The 20,389-nt window shown below is 36.6% G+C and overlaps 2 protein-coding genes across 3 annotated transcripts in view; one reads left to right on the top strand and one right to left on the bottom strand.

Annotated features, from left to right (window-relative positions):
* The window catches only part of LOC149804720 (glycosaminoglycan xylosylkinase-like), a 28,403-nt gene extending 8,228 nt beyond the window's left edge, over positions 1-20,175 (bottom strand). Inside the window, exons 1-2 of one of the 2 annotated variants that reach the window (XM_089943450.1) lie at positions 19,289-20,175; positions 4,055-4,186 (exon numbers count right to left, since the gene is read on the bottom strand). In XM_089943450.1, coding sequence (XP_089799576.1) covers positions 4,055-4,186; positions 19,289-19,701 — 545 coding nt within the window. In that variant the 5' untranslated portion in view covers positions 19,702-20,175. The remainder of the gene's footprint in view (positions 1-4,054; positions 4,187-19,288) is intronic. The other variant, XM_089943459.1, reaches the window with a different exon arrangement.
* Positions 9,325-11,382, top strand: LOC149804721 (uncharacterized). Its single transcript, XM_089951246.1, has 2 exons — positions 9,325-10,161; positions 10,684-11,382. The coding sequence occupies exons 1-2, from the start codon at positions 9,325-9,327 to the stop codon at positions 11,086-11,088; spliced, it is 1,242 nt and encodes a 413-aa protein (XP_089807372.1). The 3' UTR covers positions 11,089-11,382.
* Positions 20,176-20,389: the final 214 nt, after the last annotated feature.

The raw sequence follows: 20,389 nt of genomic DNA, 5'->3' as shown, positions 1-20,389 counted from the left end.
AGTGTACCATCGCCAGCAAAGACCGCAATGTTGCCATTTACTCCTTCGTTGATTTGTTAAGTAGCGCAGAGATGTCCACACATAGTTTTTAAGGTCTCCCAAACATCGGAGAACACGACCTGGTTATCTGGGTCTACCTTAATGACGCGGATGCTGAAATGTGTGCGGTAAACATTGCCGGCGCCTGCGTTCCAAATAGCATAAATGATATAGATGTATACAGGTATCGTTTCTGTTTACTAAGCTGAGCGGATCCGTTGTTTCTAATTAGCACGAGCGCTTTCTCTCAGCACACGAACTGGAGAATAAAATTAAGCTCTTTTGACAATATCATCTAACGTGTAGAGCTAATAGTCTGAAAGGTAGGAGAGAAACACTTCAGATCTCATAATTAATGAGTGGTAAATGCTAAAGGCCACAATAGGCAACATGTCGATAATACACATATGGACGAATTAGTGAATAGGAACAATATATTTGTACCGAGTGGTCCACTGTCTGTCAGCCAGTTTTGTGTCATTAACCGGGTTTTCATCCAGTTGAAAATGTATGGAACTTTTAGAACTGTCACCTCACGTCGAATTTCCATCACATACTAAGTTTGGAAAACAATGATATTTATCTAAGCATTACTTTTCTCACTTCAAGCGGCCCATTTATTAATTTATTGTTAACACACATGACGCGCTTTTAAGGGTAGAGTTGGGAGAAAATCCAACGTTGTTTTGACTGCATAGTTGTGTTTACACTCTTTCGTAGCTCTTGGAGCTGGATGTCGTCTGTCATGGACACGATCCTATTAAAACTCATGGTTGCTAGCAACATATCTTTTGGAAACCATATTTCTTGATTAGGTTTAGATCAATCCAGGTTGCGTACAGACACCCGGGGAAACTTCAATGATTTGAATTCGGCTACTAAAGTCTGCAATGAAGGGCTTGTTCGTTTAGCTGGTGAAGTTAAGCACGCTTACTGTTTTTACCACAACCACATAAGCATGAGAATGGTCTGCGCTTGACATCGTTCGGGACGACGAGTTTGCAATTTATCAAAATAGAGGGCTTATTCTCCAATTAACATTAGTCGATAGATAGGGCATCAAATAAAGCAAAGTAAACGCGATTCGCCAGGAAATTGACATTTATCGCAGTGGAAAGGGTTCGTTAATTGGGAACAAACCTATTGTTTGTGCCGTCACTCTACAAGTCTCTAAACTGCTTCTGGTGAATAACATCTATATTTTAACAGCCCATTTGCAGATTAACGGTCATCCAGGTGACACTATTGTCCGAAGCGGATGTTAGGCCAGCAGTATTAGACTCGAATAGACACTAGAGCAATATCGAGGTGAAGCACTTTGAGGGCAATACATAGCATCAGAAAGATTACGTCAAATACCGGCTTCCTTTTTCAGATCACTGACGGTCTATGGTGCTGTATGCTATTTAATAGGTCAAAGGCGGGCCGATACCACCTCACCAATCTGTTTTAGTACTTTAACTATTATGTCGTTTTGTTAATGTCTGAAATGGTATAAATTGTTGTAGATATTTCACAGTACCTTCTGTCGTGGTCAGCGTGACATGTAGCCATCACGAGTGACTTATGGACTAAGCTCGCAGTAAATTGCTGACTGCGAGAGATGGTATACGGGATGAATTTTAATTAGAGTCTATTCGATAACAAACATATGGAAGAGACTAATGTTAATGAAAGGTCAAATAAAGGAAATTGACAAAGTTGAGACAGTCCAGAACAAACATTTTAGGATATCTTTGGCCATTTGATGTGTCATAAAATGATACTTCAGAGAATAATTATTAATAAAGTTGGACTAGAGAGGATTATTGTGATTTCGATGGGACGGTTTAAACTTTATGGCGGTTAGGGAAAGGTAATCATACTTGGCTAAGGTAAACGAAGAGGAACTTTCCGAGATGGAATTCAAGGTTTACAGAAATTCCACTCATGAAATTAGTCTAAGTTCTGGGGCAAACCAGAATTTAACTCCAAGGAAAATTAATAAGTAATTTCGTAATTTAACGAAATCGTCCAATGGACAGGGGGTCTTGAAATTTGAGAGACCCGGAACCAGATAAGAGTCAGAATGAAATTCTCTAACGATACGCGAGCGAGGGCTCCTTAAAGCACACATATATTGTCTCAATGGTATGAAAATATTCATTGATGTAAGTCTGTCATTTTAAAAAAAAATGCATTTGTTTTAAGTTCATACTTCAATTTTACCTTGAGTTCCGAAAAAAAATCGTGGTCTGGAATGTTATGTCATGCGTGTATTGCAAGAATGGCATACAATGTTTCGTTGGTATGAATGAGTTCGTATTAGCGGTTTTGTATGTTACAGAAATCATGCTTCGTAGCACTCATTTGCTACAGCGACCGGTTCAATATGGCAAAACCCATTGAAATCGGGGTTTTCCGAACCAGCTCACGTCTGTGAGCTAGCCAACGAGGCCAACACCATCAGCTAACACCTGTTAAAAGTTGATATTTTAGACGATGGTACATTCAAAGCACTGAATAAACGGTGCGGTTTATGACTCATACTAGTTTACTGTCGGAATGGCAATTTTCAGAAAGGATGCGATGATGTGAGAACCCCATTCTTATGATTTTTGGTACTGCTGAATACTACGTTAACAATGCTTCACTTTATAACGGTACATTCTCCTCAACTTACTTACTTAATACACTTAAGGAAGCAGCACCTTATAACGGTACACTATCCTCAGCTTACTTAATAAAATTAAGGAAGCAGCATGTTAAAACGGTGCACACTCCTCAGCTTACTTAATACACTCAAGGAAGCAGCACGTTATAACGGTACATTCTCCTCAGAATACGTAATACACTTAAGGAAGCAGCACGTAATAACGGTACACTCTCCCCAGATTACTTAATACACTTAAGGAAGCAGCACGTTATAACGGTACACTATCCTCAGCTTACTTAATACACTTAAGGAAGCATCACGTTATAACGGTACATTCTCCTCAGAATACGTAATACACTTAAGGAAGCAGCACGTAATAACGGTACACACTCCTTAAATTACTTAATACACTTAAGGAAGCGGCACGTTATAACGGTACATTCTCCCCAGATTACTTAATACACTTAAGGAAGCAGCACGTTATAACGGTACATTCTCCCCAGATTACCTAATACTCTTAAGGAAGCAGCAAGTAATAACGGTACACTCTCCCCATATTACTTAATACACTTAAGGAAGCAGTACGTTATAACGGTACACTATCATCAGCTTACTTAATACTCTTAAGGAAGCATCACGTTATAACGGTACACTCTCTCCAGATTACTTAATACACTTAAGGAAGCAGCACGTTATAACGGTACACTCTCCTCAGCTTACTTAATAAACTTAAGGAAGCAGCACGTTATAACGGTATACTTTCCTCAGATCACTTAATACATGCAAGGATGCAGCACGTTATAAGAGTACAGTCTTCTCATATCACTTAATACACGTAAGGACGCAGCACGTTATAACGGCATGCTGTATTCATATTAGGTAATAGCCAGAGTACTCTAATGTAGCTTCCCGCTAGTATCAAGTCACTGGACAAATGAAGAAATGCAGATGCGTGTGAATATATCTTTAAATATCATTTGAAATGCAATGCAGATACAGGTAGAATAGGCAAATACGATATAACCGAAGCATAATTTTATATTATGCATTCGTTTAGACGATATTTATTTATTTATTTATTTATTTATTTATTTATTATTATTATTATTATTATTATTAGTGGTTCCTATGCAAAGATTGCTGATTTTGTGGGTCCAAAATTACGGTATTGGATGGATGGTATATTACAAGTTACTACATTCTTTCTATAGTGTAAAAAATATTTGTTTGGATGGGCTTGTGGGCTCCCTGTAATCGTGGGGACCAATACTTTGCATACTCTTCGTACATCGTAGCTACGACCCGGAAGATATCCCTAGCTTCTTTAAAACAAAGAAAATCTGTGTATTGGTTGAGAAAAAAAAATTAAATGACTCCTACATCTTTCTTCCTTCATGCATCCTCCCTCCACCACTCTGACTTGCTTCGTACCTATTAATTGTGAAGGCGGCCACTTCGTACTCGGGGTGCTCACATCCTACATTGCATGCCTCTGGTCTTTTCACCCTGGGGCTGTCAAGAAACAAAATGCCGACAGATTTTAAATGCAGAGTGAATTAGCATTGGAAAATTCGACAGAGAATTGATATTCAGTTCATAAGGGATAACGACTTTTTGCTCTAACAACTAACTGCTTTTGGACTACCCTCCAAGTAGATATTTTGATATGAAGACATCTGGCGGTACAATAAGCACGTTATCATTTTATGTTTAAAGGGAATATTGGTATACAAATTGGACAGACAACCAAATCAGTTCTTTTAGTGAATAGTTTGTTTTGGGCGGAGTTATTTTTGTTATGAAACATTTTAATCCGGTATAGGATAGTTGTCTTGCATCTGGCAAACACTGTTGTATTGTGAATAAAAACAATGTTTGTATATCTACTTTCTTCTTGACGAAAGAAAACCTCCATTTACAACATGTTGGTGGGACCTATTCGTCTCCAATGAAATGCAATTAAAGTTACTATATGAGCACTGTACCCTTATGGTCCTTTATTACCTACATTTGTTCTTGATCAATATAAATTCTAGTATATGTATGTGAATGCAAACATTTAAAAAGATACATGAATATATATATATATATATATATATATATATATATATATATATATATATATATATATATATATATATATATATATTATTTGGTACTGCTGTAGTTAACTTGGCCGGACATCTAATATCTAAACGTATTACCTTATAGGAAAAGTTGGATGTTATCTCTTCAGCTAACTGTCATAAACTGAGCGTATGTAAAGTGGTTTTTCTCATTATTACAGGAAGCGACTAAAATGATATCCTTTGTGGAAATTTGCCAGGACTGTCACGAATGTATCCAGAACACATTCTACGGCATAGGAATAACTTCAGCAGTAGCGTGTCCCAAACTGTTTAGAATAATTCAGGGATTTGAAACTATCCAAGAGTATGGCAGAGCTGTTGGGCTACAGACAAGAGCAGTGGAATCTCCCGGCGGGCGATGTTCGAGTTTACATGTTTTGCCATCAATTCCAGTTGGCCAACAGTCCATATGAAGGAAACCTAAAACATGAAACAACTTCTGAGGTGCATAAATTATGAACAACATTAGTGGCAACCTTGTGTCGATTTGAAGGTTCTTGCTCTCCTACTTGGTCTGCACACTGGATACACAAAGTACTGCTGTTTTCTCGGCAAATGGGATAGTCGTGCGGCCAGTGATGCACATGATGATTGCTCTGATATAATTTTGGAATAATGGACGATGTTCTGCGGTGGAGTGTTTATGCGTGTTGAAATGTCGATTACGTTAAGCTCGCTCATGGAGTGTTTACACACAGACTTAGACAATGTAATATAAAATATAACCACAAGTTCATATTGTGTTCGATGTCGTACACTGACAGAAATAATCGCGGCTTGTTGGCATAGCATCGTCCAGGAGTATACTATTATGGTTACCAGTCGCAAAATATCTAGGAGAAAGATATATATTAAAAAAAGACATACCCCCGGATACGACTGTTGTGGACCTGGAGTGCGAATAGATATATGATTGGATAGGAATGACCAAAACCAAAGGCTGGCGATTATCATATAAATCAAGTTGATCACGCTTGTTACCGATATGATTTTGCGAATTAAACTTCAAACGATATTCGCGATAGGCATATGGCTGATGTAAATCTTATTCATTTAAATTATATAGTGGGAGCCATAGGTTCCAGTCCTAGCTTGGGAGAACGGATCGCTAAGTGGAGCTGTACGCGGGGCAATTAAAAAATATTGCACGTGTTGCTGATTAACTAGTAATTCACTAATGAATCACAGTAGGATCTGCTTGCTGACTGGTAGTTAGATTGATCGCAAATCTCAATGGGATACGACGCATCAATACTAAATTATATTTTAGTGGACATTGTCCACTACATCTTGCAGTCCGTGTTATTATTGGAAATACGCCTCAGCCGTTAACAAATTAGCAAACGCGGCTCATGTTAATAAAGAAGTTGTTCGTGCAGAGCATGCAAAACATATGCATTATGGCAAACTTATGTACCAAGACAAATTTCATGCTGATGGTTTGGTCTCTGCATGATAGTGGCTGATCAGATCAACTGTGTACGACACACTGGACAGGAGATGGTTCTTGGGTTAGACAGAATGTGCTGCGGTCCCGAGATTCAGGCTTCTCGCACTTCAGCACAGCATTTTCAATTCTCCTCAGCTCATAGACTGTAGATACAGTAAGGACAAGACTGGGGCAAGTGGAACGATTATGTGTCAGATCATCCGAAGACTCAAGGTCACTATTAAGTGTCTCTAGGATGAATTGAGGGAGTGTTTAAAGCGTTTCTGTAGACATCCATGCGATCGCCTATCTCCTTCAGTTAGTCATAGAAGATCGTCTTTGCTTGCTTGACATTCTGGTGATGTTACCTGCCCATTATACCTCTGACGAATAAGAATGCCTGTATGAGAACCACAGCAACTGTGACTTTATTTTGCCTTCTTATCATCATTAATTTTTTCAAGCGGCCCTTGTGAAATGGTTCAGGTATTTGGTTTGATAAATGTACAACCTCCTGGTTTCGCTTGCATTCAGTAGGGTCGGCAATACATAGGCTTTGTTGACCTTCAGTTATATTTGCATACCCGTTGTTTTCACGTGACGTCACAAAACGTGTCTACTTCCATATCCGCCATTTTCAGTCCCCAGCCCCGCAAACCGGCACCTAATAGCTTTGTTCTTCCCGCATAATTACGAAGGCACTTCTCAGTTTGTGCGTAAGAATATAATAAAACATCACATTATGTTCTGCCTGTCAACCGCACGAGACCGAATGCGTGACTTGTCTACTTGCTTTCCTCAAGTAAAACATTTAAATTTCAACCATCTTTGTTGTCCTTTCATAAACAATGAGATCGCTTTATAAACAAACGCATACACAAATGGATACACAAACAAGTAGAAACATGTAATGAGTTTCAATTTTCGTGGGAAGAAATCAATCATTTGGTTATCGTTCAAGTTAAAAAGCTAATTGTTAATGTATAATTTCGTATTTCTAAAATCATTTCAGGAATACTTCGCTTTGACATTCGACACAAAGTCATGTTCCGTTAAGGCACGTGTTTAGTTTGAACACACTGAAGATGAAACTTCTTTGAATGGTTATCGCTTTCATTCAATATCATCATACGTACATCATCTCCACCACAAATACAATTATCTGACGATACTAATTAAATTGGTTTGTCAGCTGTCTTTGGTACAAACACCTGTTGACGCGAAAAGTATTTGTACATAACAGTTCTGGCATAAAACACATGCAATGAAATTTTAATTCGTAACTGATAATGTATCCCGAAAATCATTGTCCGGAAATACTCTTTCAAAATGACAAACTTAGGGATATGATATGAAACACTTTAAAAATGTCAATATTGTCTTTCTGTAAAAAAAAATAATAACTGCATTTCTATTTGATGGCAATATGCACGATTACGGTTCAACTTCACTATTCTGTCTTTCGATATAAGAAAGGGAACCTCCAGCTTTATTTTTATTTTCGTGTTATAGGGCACTTAATTTCAAGTATAATCTATGTATCGTTTCGATGAAGTAAATGTCCTTGTGGACAGTTGGATCAGATTATCTTGAATATACATGACGACTAATGTTGACAAACGTTTGGTAGGGACTGAAGATGGCGGCGATAGGTGCGCGCGTTGCATTGTGGTATTTTCGTATTCAATCGTGACGTCTGTGAAAACAACCCAGTGATTTCTCAGCGCTAAAACTCAATGTGCGTAATCTACCCTAGGCCATGTTTGCTATGTCAGTTGTGGTGCTGGTTTCTTTATCGATGCGTGTACTTGATAGTGTACTGTCGAGGTCGATGAACTTGTCGCTTCCTGGAAAGTTTGGCAATTCACTTTGATGGCAGAATCTATGTAAACCTTTTGTGGTGCACGCTGATGCATCACCTCTGTTTTCTTGATACTGATTGTGAGACGGAAATTTTCACAATCTGAAGCAAAATGATCACCACATCACAGGGACTATCCCAAGAGGAAATCAACATATCACTTGCTAATCTTCCAACTGTGACTCAAACTGAGAAAGCATTTGAACTGTGTTTACCTGGAGTAACAGTAGCTAGTTTACATGCGCCCAAGCCGTAACTCACTTATCCATGCGCTATGGGCCAATTAGAACAACGTGGAATGAAAGGCTGGGCTGGCGTAATTTATGCATGATTGTAGGAACGAAATTCATATTAAGACGGCGCCAATACAATCAAGAGATAAGATATTTGTAATTCATTCAAAAAAGAGTAATAGCACCAATGATTAAGTATCCTGCCCCACGAGCCCAGATGCTCATCCGCTAAACAATGCTGAAATAAAGTCGAATAAAACAGCTCGAAACAGCGTGGTCAATATTAGCTGAAATTTTGGGAAGCAGCAAAACATAAAATGTATATAGCGACAGTTCATTATATTTATTTTACCTATTTGTTATTACAATATTCTAATCAATGTACTGTTTTGTATGCATATCTTTATTGTGTGTTTACTTATTGTCTTTGATGGTAGATTCTCTTTTAGGATAGTGATGCTATAAATATGTTGTTTATAGCCTTGATACAAAAGTGAAGATGTACGCAATTTTCAGTAGTTTCCCATTGGTATTACTACGGAGCCCCTTAAGTGACATCGATGCACATATTTTTATTTCGTTTAATCGAAATATATTTCGTTATTTCGAAACACTATTACATTATTTCGAAATACTATTTCGTTATTCCGAAATGTTATTTCGTTTAAACGAAATACTATTGCGTTATTTCGAAATCTTATTTCGTTAAAACGAAATATTATTTCGTTATTTCGAAATACTATTTCGTTTAAACGAAATAGTATTTCGTTATTTCGAAATACTATTTCGTTTAATCGAAATACTATTTCGTTATTTCGAAATCCTATTTCGTTAAAACGAAATATTATTTCGTTATTTCGAAATATTATTTCGTTATTTCGAAATAGTATTTCGTTATTTCGAAATAGTGCTTCGTTATTTCCAAATATTTAGGATTATTTTCGAGATAACAGCATTTCACTGATATTTAGGCGTTTGGTATTGCTTTAATTGTGAGAATGGATATGGACCGTTTGGCTCTGATAAAAGTTTATTTTCACTTGGGTTTAAAGTATAAGGAGATTGTGTTCATTCTGAAAGAAAGACATGGATATAATCACAGCATTAGACAGCTGATTCGTATTTTGCATGTTCTTGGTCTTTACCGGTATAAAAATCCCACTGATATGATGACTGTTACCGAATTCATAATGAATGAACAGCGGTTCTCCGGTACCACGCACGGTTATAGGTGGATGTATCATAAGCTGAAATGTAGAGGTATACGGGTAAGAAAGGAAGAAGTTCGCCTTTTGATGAGAGTTATAGATCCTGAAAATGCTGACCTCCGCCAATCACACCGACTTCATAGGCGTATGTACTTATCTAAAGGTCCTAATTACATTTGGCATATGAACTCCTATGATAAGTTGCGCCTTTATAGTATATGCATCAATGGTTGTATTGATGGGTTTTCACGGAAAATGATATGGTTAAATGCATATTGCACAAGTAGTAACCCTCGCGTTATCGGGGGTTACTATCTCGAAGCTGTGAAAGCCTTCGCTGGTTGTCCCTTTATACTTCGAACTGACAGGGGCACAGAAAATGGATATATTTGTGAATTCCAACGTCTCTTTCGCCGGCATGGAAATGATTCATTTTGTGGTGATCGCAGTTTCATGTACGGACGCAGCACAAATAACCAAAGAAATGAAAGCTGGTGGGGCTTTTTGCGTAGGGAATGTGTAAAGTTCTGGTTGTCACTCTTCGACCAAATAAAAGCTGAGGGTAAATTTGACGGCGGATATCTGGACAAGAATCTTGTACTATTTTGTTTTCTTGGTATGATACAGGTATGAACAGTATAGCTCTGTCTCTGTCTATCTGTCTGTCTCTCTCAAACACACACACACACACACGCACACACACAAAAACACACACGAATATATATTAAATATGCATAATTCATCGTAAGGAAACACAAGTGCTGATTACAGATTACAATGTTCAAAGAGCAAATACTATGCAACAGCATTATCACATATCGCTCCCTTGAGAATTTTAATGCAGATTGGGAATATATGTTTCAAAGTCTTAGGGCCTGCCGGTATTATAGATTCCGAACCATTATGTTCCCTATACGAGCTGATGTCACTGATAATAATCACTCTTAAATGTTAGAGTTGCGATTTGATACATCAGTTGTTTATTTAACAAAGCTTTGTTACCAAATAATATTTATTTACAGTGTTTCGTTATGCCTTATAAAGGTCATATGTTCACATGAAGAAATTCTTTCTCAGCCTTTCTTTTCTTTTCATCCCTATTATCAAGTATTTCATGTGTGAACATTTTTTCTTGTCCTTTATTTCCAGGATGAATTAGACTCAGTAGCCGAAGTGTGGGATTCCCATGTGATTCGACCATCCAAAAACTTAACTGTTCCAAGTGGTATTCCAAACATCATGTTTTCAGTTCCAGAGTTATATGAGACGGAGAACCACATGTGTCTGATAGATGAGGAAGAATTCCAGTTATGTCAGAATAATGCAAGGTACCGTGATGGAATGGCTTCTGACGAGGATGTGTACAATATATGTGTATATATAAAACTGAGCAAAGTTTACACATGGCAAATGATGCATATGAAGCTCTTGATCTGTATTTGGAGTTGCGGCAACATATTAATGACATACTGTAAAGGGCATCCTCCTAATAATATATGTACAGTCATTTTATGCGCTTGGATAATGATCATATTTCTGTTCCAGATGAAATGAGCTGGGACCAATGTTTAGAAATAAGAAGATATGATATTGAATGGAACTTTGTCATTTGTTTTTATTATCAGAAAAATATAAATCTCGCACTTAAATCGCTTGACAAATACATACAAAACTAAGTTCCTCGGTCATTCAAGTTCATTTACATAACGAGCATCTATTTTAATTGGTATCACGTGTGTTTTTGTCTCTTGATGTCGCATATTTGACGACATAATTGATCTCTGTGATCCGCCAGTGTTATTAAAACAACGATATCTGACTGTAGTTAAACAAGTGTAAACAACGATATCTGACTGTAGTTAAACAAGTGTAAACAGTTTCTTAACTATACTCATTCTGCATCCTTTCCTTCTCTCCAGTCACACGAATAAATATTTTAATTAGTATTGAGTTCACTTTAAATTTATTCAGTAAGTTTCATAGTAAAAATGGAACCAATGCTCTACTTCTAGTTATGCACAAAGCATTTTAATCTCTGTAGCCTTCCCCTATCCCCCTCAAATTTAAAAAAAAAAAGTATTTTAAACAATTTTGATTCCCATCATTTTGTAAAAAAACTAGGGTAAGTATTAGTCTGAGCTTTTCTTAATCTTGGTTCACCGTTTTTCTTAGAATCGAGAAAGGTGTGTTTATCTCTATTCTTACGAACTGCTGAAACATAAATGTTTGCATTTCTTGATTAACAATAGCGCCAAAATGAGGAGAGAAATATCTGCAATGGAGTAAGCGACCAGCAATACACTCATATCTTATACGAATTAGGGTTAAAGAAAGAAAAGTGTCTGCTAAGAAAATGGAGAACTGTTGCTTGTAATTTTAATTGGTTCTATTTATTATGACTTGCTGTACTAGCAATGTTTACTTCCACAGGCCTATCTACTGTGGTGACATGAAGTGCAATCTGGGAATTGTATCCCTCAGAAAAGATCACAAGGAATATATCCAGCATCTATTTTATATGTTTCAAACAATTTCTGAATTCAAATAGTAAGTTCAGATCGGATTTTACAGCAGGCAGTGGAAGAGCGAGGGTTTTAGGCGCCCGGTAGGCAATATTGTTTGGTGAATCCTCTACCGATCCGTCAGGGGGCATTATTGTTGGTGGATCCCCTACTGTAGCTACCGATCCGCCCAGGGGCAATATTATTTAGTGGCAGCCCCCTACTTTGTCTCTCAGAATAGTTTTATGTCAGTTGCCAACCTTCTACCCCTCCTTTTCTTGTGAAGAATTGCTCCCGTTTCACAAAAGTGAGGTGAAATACTACGAAAATCTCAGCTGAAAAAAAGATCCCGACAGCCACTCTCCTCTCGCGCTGTTGTTAACTGTAGAAATCATTGGATTGACCAGATTACCTAAACATTGCATTAAACACCGCATACAAACATTTAATATCTAATGTTATTAACCGTGTGCATATGTGTGAAATAACTTATATGTCACAAAACGCGCAATGTAAAAAATAAAGTTAATATCTTACTGTTGTCAAGCCATTTATCTAACTTTTCAGCGTAATTTCCATCCATGTAATACTAAAAAAAATCTGACGTCAACCTTAAGCTGACAGTACAATATAAAAAGAAATTATTGGCGTTTAGGATTGTAAATAGCTCAGTTTGAATAAGAATGGAATAATGGACCAAAGCAAATAAGCGTCGATCCGTATATACAAACATATATGCATTCTTATAAATTTGTCCACTAGGATTTGCTTTTCTTTGGCAAGCGTTGGTAGATAGTAAGACAAACGTACATGTTTATGCGCGGTAGCCGGAATGGAGATAGTTGAAAATCATTCATGTTTTTAGTTAGTACCGTTTCATGTGCTTAAAATTAATGCAGCAAATATTATATTTGTGTCAGCTGAGGAGACAATGCGATCCCTGAAAAACTCTACCAAAGCTTTTGCATCTTTTCTTTCTTTTGCCCCCCCCCCCCCCCCTTCAACTGATATGAATATTTCATTCTGTCACTACCAAAATCTATTTACGTTGTTCATCTCTTAAATGGTGGCGTAGTGGTTAGAACATCCGCCTCGGATGCGGAAGGTCGCGGGTTCGAACACCGGTCGAGTCATACCTAAAGACTTATAAAAATGGTATTAACGGCTACCTCGCTAGGCACTCAGCATTAAGAGGTTAGTGTTAGGAATGGTCAGCCTGGTGTCAGGATAATGTGACTGGGTGGGACATCATGTTACATGTCTGCGGCATGATGCCCCAGTGCTAGACATCACTATAAACTACCACACTGCAGACATCGTAGCCATATGACTGAAAAATTGTTAAACCTACATTAAAAATCAAAAATCACATACACATCTTTTAAATGACCCTTCTGAAATAAATATCAAACAGTTCTAAAGTTAAAACAAAAGAAATAGATAACTTATCCTGGGTTAAATGTTTTAGAAATGATTGTGGCTGTAGAGCTCGAATTATAAAGCCTGAACACATGACACTCAAGACATTTGGAGTACATTTGTTTTTACAGGCGTGCGCTCTTTTACGGTAAGTAAACTGACACTGCAACTTCTGGACCGCTAAGAAAACGTAGTATACATCTTGCATTTCCCAGTAGAAATCCAGTGGGTGCGTGCATATAGCTAAGTATTAAATTCCATTTGCCAAAGCGAATAGATTTTCATGCAACGTCAGACCCTTATATTCGACCTTCTTTCATCTTTCTTGTTTCGGAGGGGGGGGGGGGCAGGTGAGCGCATGGCCGTGTGGGTTTGGACACTGATGATAGTTGCCGTTACTCGCGGCATGTGTATGATTCATGTCGATATCGTAATTGCCAAACGGTGACACCCATTAATCCTAATGAAATACACAAAATTTCCTCTTTCGAAACTTTGTCACAACATCAATAGAAATAAGCACACAAACATGTAGATGAACTAATCAAATTCGTTTTAATTCTTAATTCTAATATGAAAACCGTAATACAGTAACTGATATTACCCGCTTTTCAGAGGCCACCGAGAAAACAATTTCTCCTTCAAGAATGGATTTGTTCCATGTCATATGGTAGATATACGAAGAGCATTAAGAACGCCTTGACACGGAGCTGCAAGTAAAAGCTTTTAGAATTCTTATTTAAAAGGAAGGACAGACTGCAGAAAGGACAAAAAGGTCTCACACAAAAGACACAGTGCTCCAGGAAAAGCAGCTCAAAGTATTTAAAAAATTAAGAAAACAAACTTTTCAAAATATGAACACATCAACTAGGAACTAATAAATTCTGACTAGAAGCTTCTTTCCTAGCCACGTGGCAAGATAAAGCAATTTATGCGAGTTGAGGCTCAGACACTTTGGAATGAAGGTCATAAATAACCCGCATCATTTTGGTTGGATTGAGAAGAATGGAGGTAGACTTTGGGCTTGCATTACCACCCAAATCGCACATGCCTGAAATTTCGGCAGGATACATACAATCCATCATTTCTTCAGGACACAGTGACTTTAACTTCAAGTCTTTGTCTATCATTTTATCAAGGTTATCGCCTTCGTCACAGGATAGATTTTCTGAAGATTATTAAAAGTATCTTTTAAGACATTCATCTGCACACAGTCAAGGCAATAATAACCTTGAACCACTTCATTCCACAGCTGATACAGGTTTTTTTTTTTTTATCCTAAGAGAATGTGAAATTTAGTGCATTATATGCAAACATGTCAGTTTATATAAGTTTTCCAAAATTTTCGCCATACGTTCTATCACCCAAGAAGTGGTAACATATGATTTTCTTATCAAACAACGTTTTTATTGGGAGGGGTCCCAGAATTAAGTTTTATCAAGGAGAGCGAGAGCCAGAGCTTCTTACTAAACCACTGCTTAAAGTAAAATAATCATCAATTAAATAGCTGGCCTCTGCAAAGAAAATAAAGGAAATAATGTGGCTTTGAAACGTTGGCTCCTGTAACTGGACATAAAAGAAAAATAAATATTATTTTCTACACTATCAATTTTTGCTGTTGTTTTTGGGTTTAACGACATTTCTCAGCGTAAGATACGCTATATATGGCTGCCAGTAAAACTGGTGGAGGAAGAACCAGGGGAAAACACTGGTAAGAACCATATATGATTCCAAAGAACGAAATAGTATTCCGAAATAAGGAAATACTATTTCGAAATAACGAAATAGTTTTTCGTTTAAACGAAATAGTATTTCGAAATAACGAAATACTATTTCGAAATAACGAAATAGTATTTCGTTTAAACGAAATAGTATTTCGAAATAACGAAATAATATTTCGAAATAACGAAATATATTTCGATTAAACGAAATAAAAAAATATGTGCATCCCTGTCACTTAAGGGGCTCCGTATATTGCTGAGTATGTGGGATGAATTTTAAAATGTCACATGGGGATGAATTGTGAGATAGATTCGTAATATATTCGTAGAAACGTATGTAAGGAGGGAAGTTAACAATTATTTCGATTTCTATTATTATTATTATTATTATTATTATTATTATTATTATTCATATTTGATTTTCAGTTTGCAGAAGTGTTTATTGTTGTGTTTGGACTTAATTTGAGAAGAATCTTTTATATAAATCAATTATTGGAATTACAATGTGTTGATATGACTGCTTGGACTAAAAACTATTTTGAGATTATTGTGAATTCATTCAAAGACTTTGGGACAATGCCATTGCAATACATCAAGAATGTTCTCACATCAGGACATTCAAGGCGAACGATACATCATCATTTTCTGGAACTTGAATTCATTTCGGAACGTTTTATTCTTTTGGATTTGTGATTTAACTTTCAGGATTATTTTGGATTTGATTTACAGCACTGTAAGGTCTTCTTACATTTTCATTATTAGAGGTAGAGATTTGAATTATTTTCTGTTTTACAACACATTTTGGTTTTGCTTCCTTATGTTACCTAGTTTACGACCAGAGATTCGTAACACTTTCATGTATAATTCATTATAATGTGAATTTTTCTGCCGTCCTCATTAAAAATCGTTTGGCCAAAGTACAATTTCCAACGACCAAGAACATGACATAAACCATAATACTCGTGTCTTCTGTGTGTGTAGTAACTGTGAAGGAAATATGGTGTGTATATTGAACTTTTAAAAGGCCTGACTTCGAGACAAGGCTGGCGTAATGCTGTGTCAATGTTTATATAAATTCCATCATACACAGATCCTTCCTTACACTTAATGTTGTGTCCACGTTGATATAAACTCCATCACACACAGACCCTTCCTTACACGTAATGGTGTGTCCACGTTGATATAAACACCATCACACACAGACCCTTCCTTACACTTAATGTTGTGTCCACGTTGATATAAACACCATCACACACAGACCCTTCCTTACACTTAATGTTGTGTCCACGTTGATATAAACTCCATCACACACAGACCCTTCCTTACACTTAAAGTTGTGTCCACGTTGATATAAACTCCATCACACACTAATGTCTACATGTGGGTAAGGTGTGACTGTGCGCGACGAATGTTGGACCTATGCAGCAGAAGATCATTTTTCAACCAACGGAAATAAAGAATAATCGTTGAATGTTCCTCTCTACGACTACCAAAGGAACCCTTGTTTGCTGTATAAATGCAGAAAACTCAAGAATGTTCATGCATGGCTTTGAAATACGTTGAAAAAAGTAAATGATAGGAAAAACTAGACGTGCATGACATACCGATTGCAACTTGACCTTTATCTATGGAAAAAATGCATAATTGTAAGTCACAGCTTGCTAGGATACGATAGGCACCTCATGCAATTGGTAATGACACACTTTGATTCTGCATGATATATGTGAAGAGTTTAGGAATAAATGCGACGCCCGATTTTCTCATTATAACCGTGGTTAGCAAAGATTTCTTCCAAGATTTGTAGTATAGAGTTAGAACTGTTGAATGACTTGAATGCATTCCTCATGCTTTAATAGCAAACGTGTGCAGGCAGCTGCGTAATCCCCAACAGAAACATCAAAGCAAACTAGTACTTCAAGCTCAATGATGAATGAAAGATCAAAATAAAAATAGCAATAAGTACGATGAGTCGAAACGAAAACCTACTCTAATATATGTACTGTGATCGCCTATTCAGCTACAAAGCTACAAAGCATTGCTGACTTATTTTTAGGTGCCGCTGTGTATCAAAGGAATTAATGATCATATTATTATACAGATATATGACAGAAAGGAAACGTGTGTGTGTGTGTGTGTGTGTGTGTGTGTGTGTTAAGGATTTTTAACGTAGCTTTAACGATTTTTCAGTCGTATAGCTACGATGTCGTATAGCTACAGTTTAAAGTGATGTCTAGCACTTGGGCATCATGCCACAGACATGTAGCATGATGTCCCACCCAGTTTTGGGAAAGTTTGGAGTTTTACTTTTCCGTTTACTTTTGAGATAAAACAAAAACAGTCAAGCAGAGTTTAATGTAAATATCTCTTGCCTTTACACAAAATTTTGAATACAGAAATATAACGAGTGTTCTCTTTCTGAGTTTTGTTAAATATTCTAGGACTTCAAGGTGAACATTTTCAAGAAAACTGAGAATTATTTAATCTTCTAAACTTTACTTCTGTACCGCAAAAGAGGTAAAGCTGTATGAGTGAAAAGTTGTAACTATAAATCTTAGTGAATGTGCGGTATCTTTATTGTTCCATATTAAATATGCCTGACTTCTTATGATTGTTTAAAGTTGTGCTATATGGAATTTAAAAACAGCTTAGTTTTATTGAGAGCAAAGCGCCCTGTTATTTAAATTCCACAAATGTAATAATGTTATCTTCACCGCGTTTAAATTCAAAATGGCGTCGAATTACATGATTCAACAATCGTTATTTTTGTTCTGGTTCCTGTTGATGTTTAGTCTCTAAACTGAAGTGTACTCAACGATAACAGCAACTCTTGCTAGTAAAGAGTCTGAATCGCACGAGAATATTACGTGTCATTTGCATATTGTAAAATGATTCGTTTCAGGTACATTTCCACTTCGGGACCTTCTATTTCTAGTACAGTTCTTATGCAATCATTCTGTTGCAGAAAATATTTAATGTCGTCTAGAAAGAGCAATAATATTATCGGCGAGAGATCTCCACTTCCCTTAACAAAATAAAAGCTTTCAAGAAACCTGGATTTTTGCCTTGCAAACATCGCACAAAATTTTATAGTTTGATTGAAGCTGAAAGTAATTAAACCTTGCCTATTTTACTACTTTACAATAAAATTTGCCATGGACACGATCTCCATCTTGAATCAAAATCTCTGCAAAAATCAGTAAAGGAGTTTTTTTTTCTTCTTCCTGTTTGTGCTTCAAAATTTCTGATAATACAGGTATATAAACTATTTTAACTGTTGAAGGGTGCCCAACACGGAAAAAACTTTGATCCGTGGTTCAATATAGCCATAAAGCAACGAACTCAAACAGATCGGAATGGTAATCGGCCGATACTGTTTATGTTTGATGGATGGCTCGTTTTGTTTAGAAATATATCTTATGATGCCGTCAAACCATAATTCCGGGATAAGAATGAAAAATACAGTTGAAAACAATTGATATGAAAAGGTATTATTATATCTGGTGTGTGTTTTGTTTAATAGATATTCATTTAGTATACTGTCATTTTTATCTACACTTTTATCGTTATCCTCCTCTGTTCTTGGTGAATTCCAATATAATACATGTGAGATAAGGAACGCAAGAAATTATTCCAAATGTTTCAGATTGTTGTTGCCGTTTTAAAGGATTGTGCACGAATTTAAGAGGGTTTGTACCATGCGTAGAACTTGTAGGAGTGATGTACTACCGAAGGCCACATATTTCCAAATCATGACAACGTCCAGCATACAAAATCCACTTTAATATGAGGAAAACGTTGACAAATATTAATTAAAATGATGCTGCTGTATCGGACTTCACAGCTCACAGCAAGGTAGATGTAACACCAAAAATACTAAAAGGGAAAGATAACTATTCGTGTAAACAATATTATATAAAACCCAAACACGATAACACGGGCTGACCAAACATGCTACAATAAAAACGTTATCAACATTGCATGCGACAACGTCCTACGGCAAGGCAAAAGAATAAATATAAAAATAAACTGGTTAACGTTCACGATTAGAATCAATTGCGTTACTCGACTGCGGCGTGGGATCAAAGAAAACTTCAAAACCACTTATGTACTTACAGAAGCATAGGTTTGTAAACAGCCCTGTGTCCACCTTCCAGGATTATCTGCCATTTGTAAGAAGTTTGCAGTTTCATTAACTCCACTCCATGGATTTTAGCATTTCTGAGCGCCTCGGTAACCTCTGACAGATCGCATTCAGACGAAAATAATCCATCAGTTGATATCCATGCGTCCAACTTGTCAAGACTTGAACTGTAGTTCTGATTTTCGACGTTGTCAATAAGTGAATGTCTTCTTACCCAAGGGTGAACATTGGAGGATTTCAACGTCTCCTCGTTAGTCATAATTGTGTAAAATGAAGCCAAAACTAAGGAGGCTGAAGCAATAAACATGAAGTAAAGTCTTTTCTGACAGCAGAAACAATGTCGGAAACATTTCTTAAAAGTCATTCTTGAATGATAAAATTGCATAACGTACTTTATTTAATATTTGACCACAAACAGCAATCTTTTGATGTAAATACCGGTTTTTAGTTAGACAATAAATTCGTTAAAGAATTCCTCTTGCAAATGATATGATACGATTTCAAAATGCTGTTTTTGTCCGAATAAGATAATTTACGCAAATTTCCTCCTATCAACACTTAATCTAACAGGACGATTTACGCAATTTCCTACAGCTCAGACTTATTTGTTTGCATATAAGCGGTCATCTAATTGAAACAGTTTGTAATGCAGGCTAATTGGTCAAATAAGCACATTTCATATCGTATTCAAACATTTCAAGTTAAGCTAGAGTTTGTTATTTTTCCGTAAGTTGTATATATATCAAAGAATATTTCCTATCAAGAAAATGATTCGCTGTTTCATCTTACTCAGATGGATTACTTGCAATGCAAAATTAGATTATAGCCATAAGTTTAAGCACGCACTGCCCATTTTAAGATTTTCTGTCCTCTTATGCTGCAGCTGTCGATCAATTATGAAATAAAGTGATCACGATGTGTTATAAAGGTGTTTTCTCATGATCGTTCAAGAGAATGATATACGACAACAGATGCGCTTATGCATGAGTGAGAAAAATTAAAAGAACGTCGATTATTTTAAATTAAAAACGTTTAAAACTCGTTAAGAATTAGGAAACACGTTTTTAGACCTA

This window comes from Sinohyriopsis cumingii, chromosome 2 (assembly GCF_028554795.1).
Source record: "Sinohyriopsis cumingii isolate HCF-2022 chromosome 2, ASM2855479v2, whole genome shotgun sequence".
Taxonomy (NCBI): Eukaryota; Metazoa; Mollusca; class Bivalvia; order Unionida; family Unionidae; genus Sinohyriopsis; species Sinohyriopsis cumingii.
Note: the sequence above shows the minus strand (reverse complement) of the source record. Positions and strands in the feature narration are given on the sequence as shown.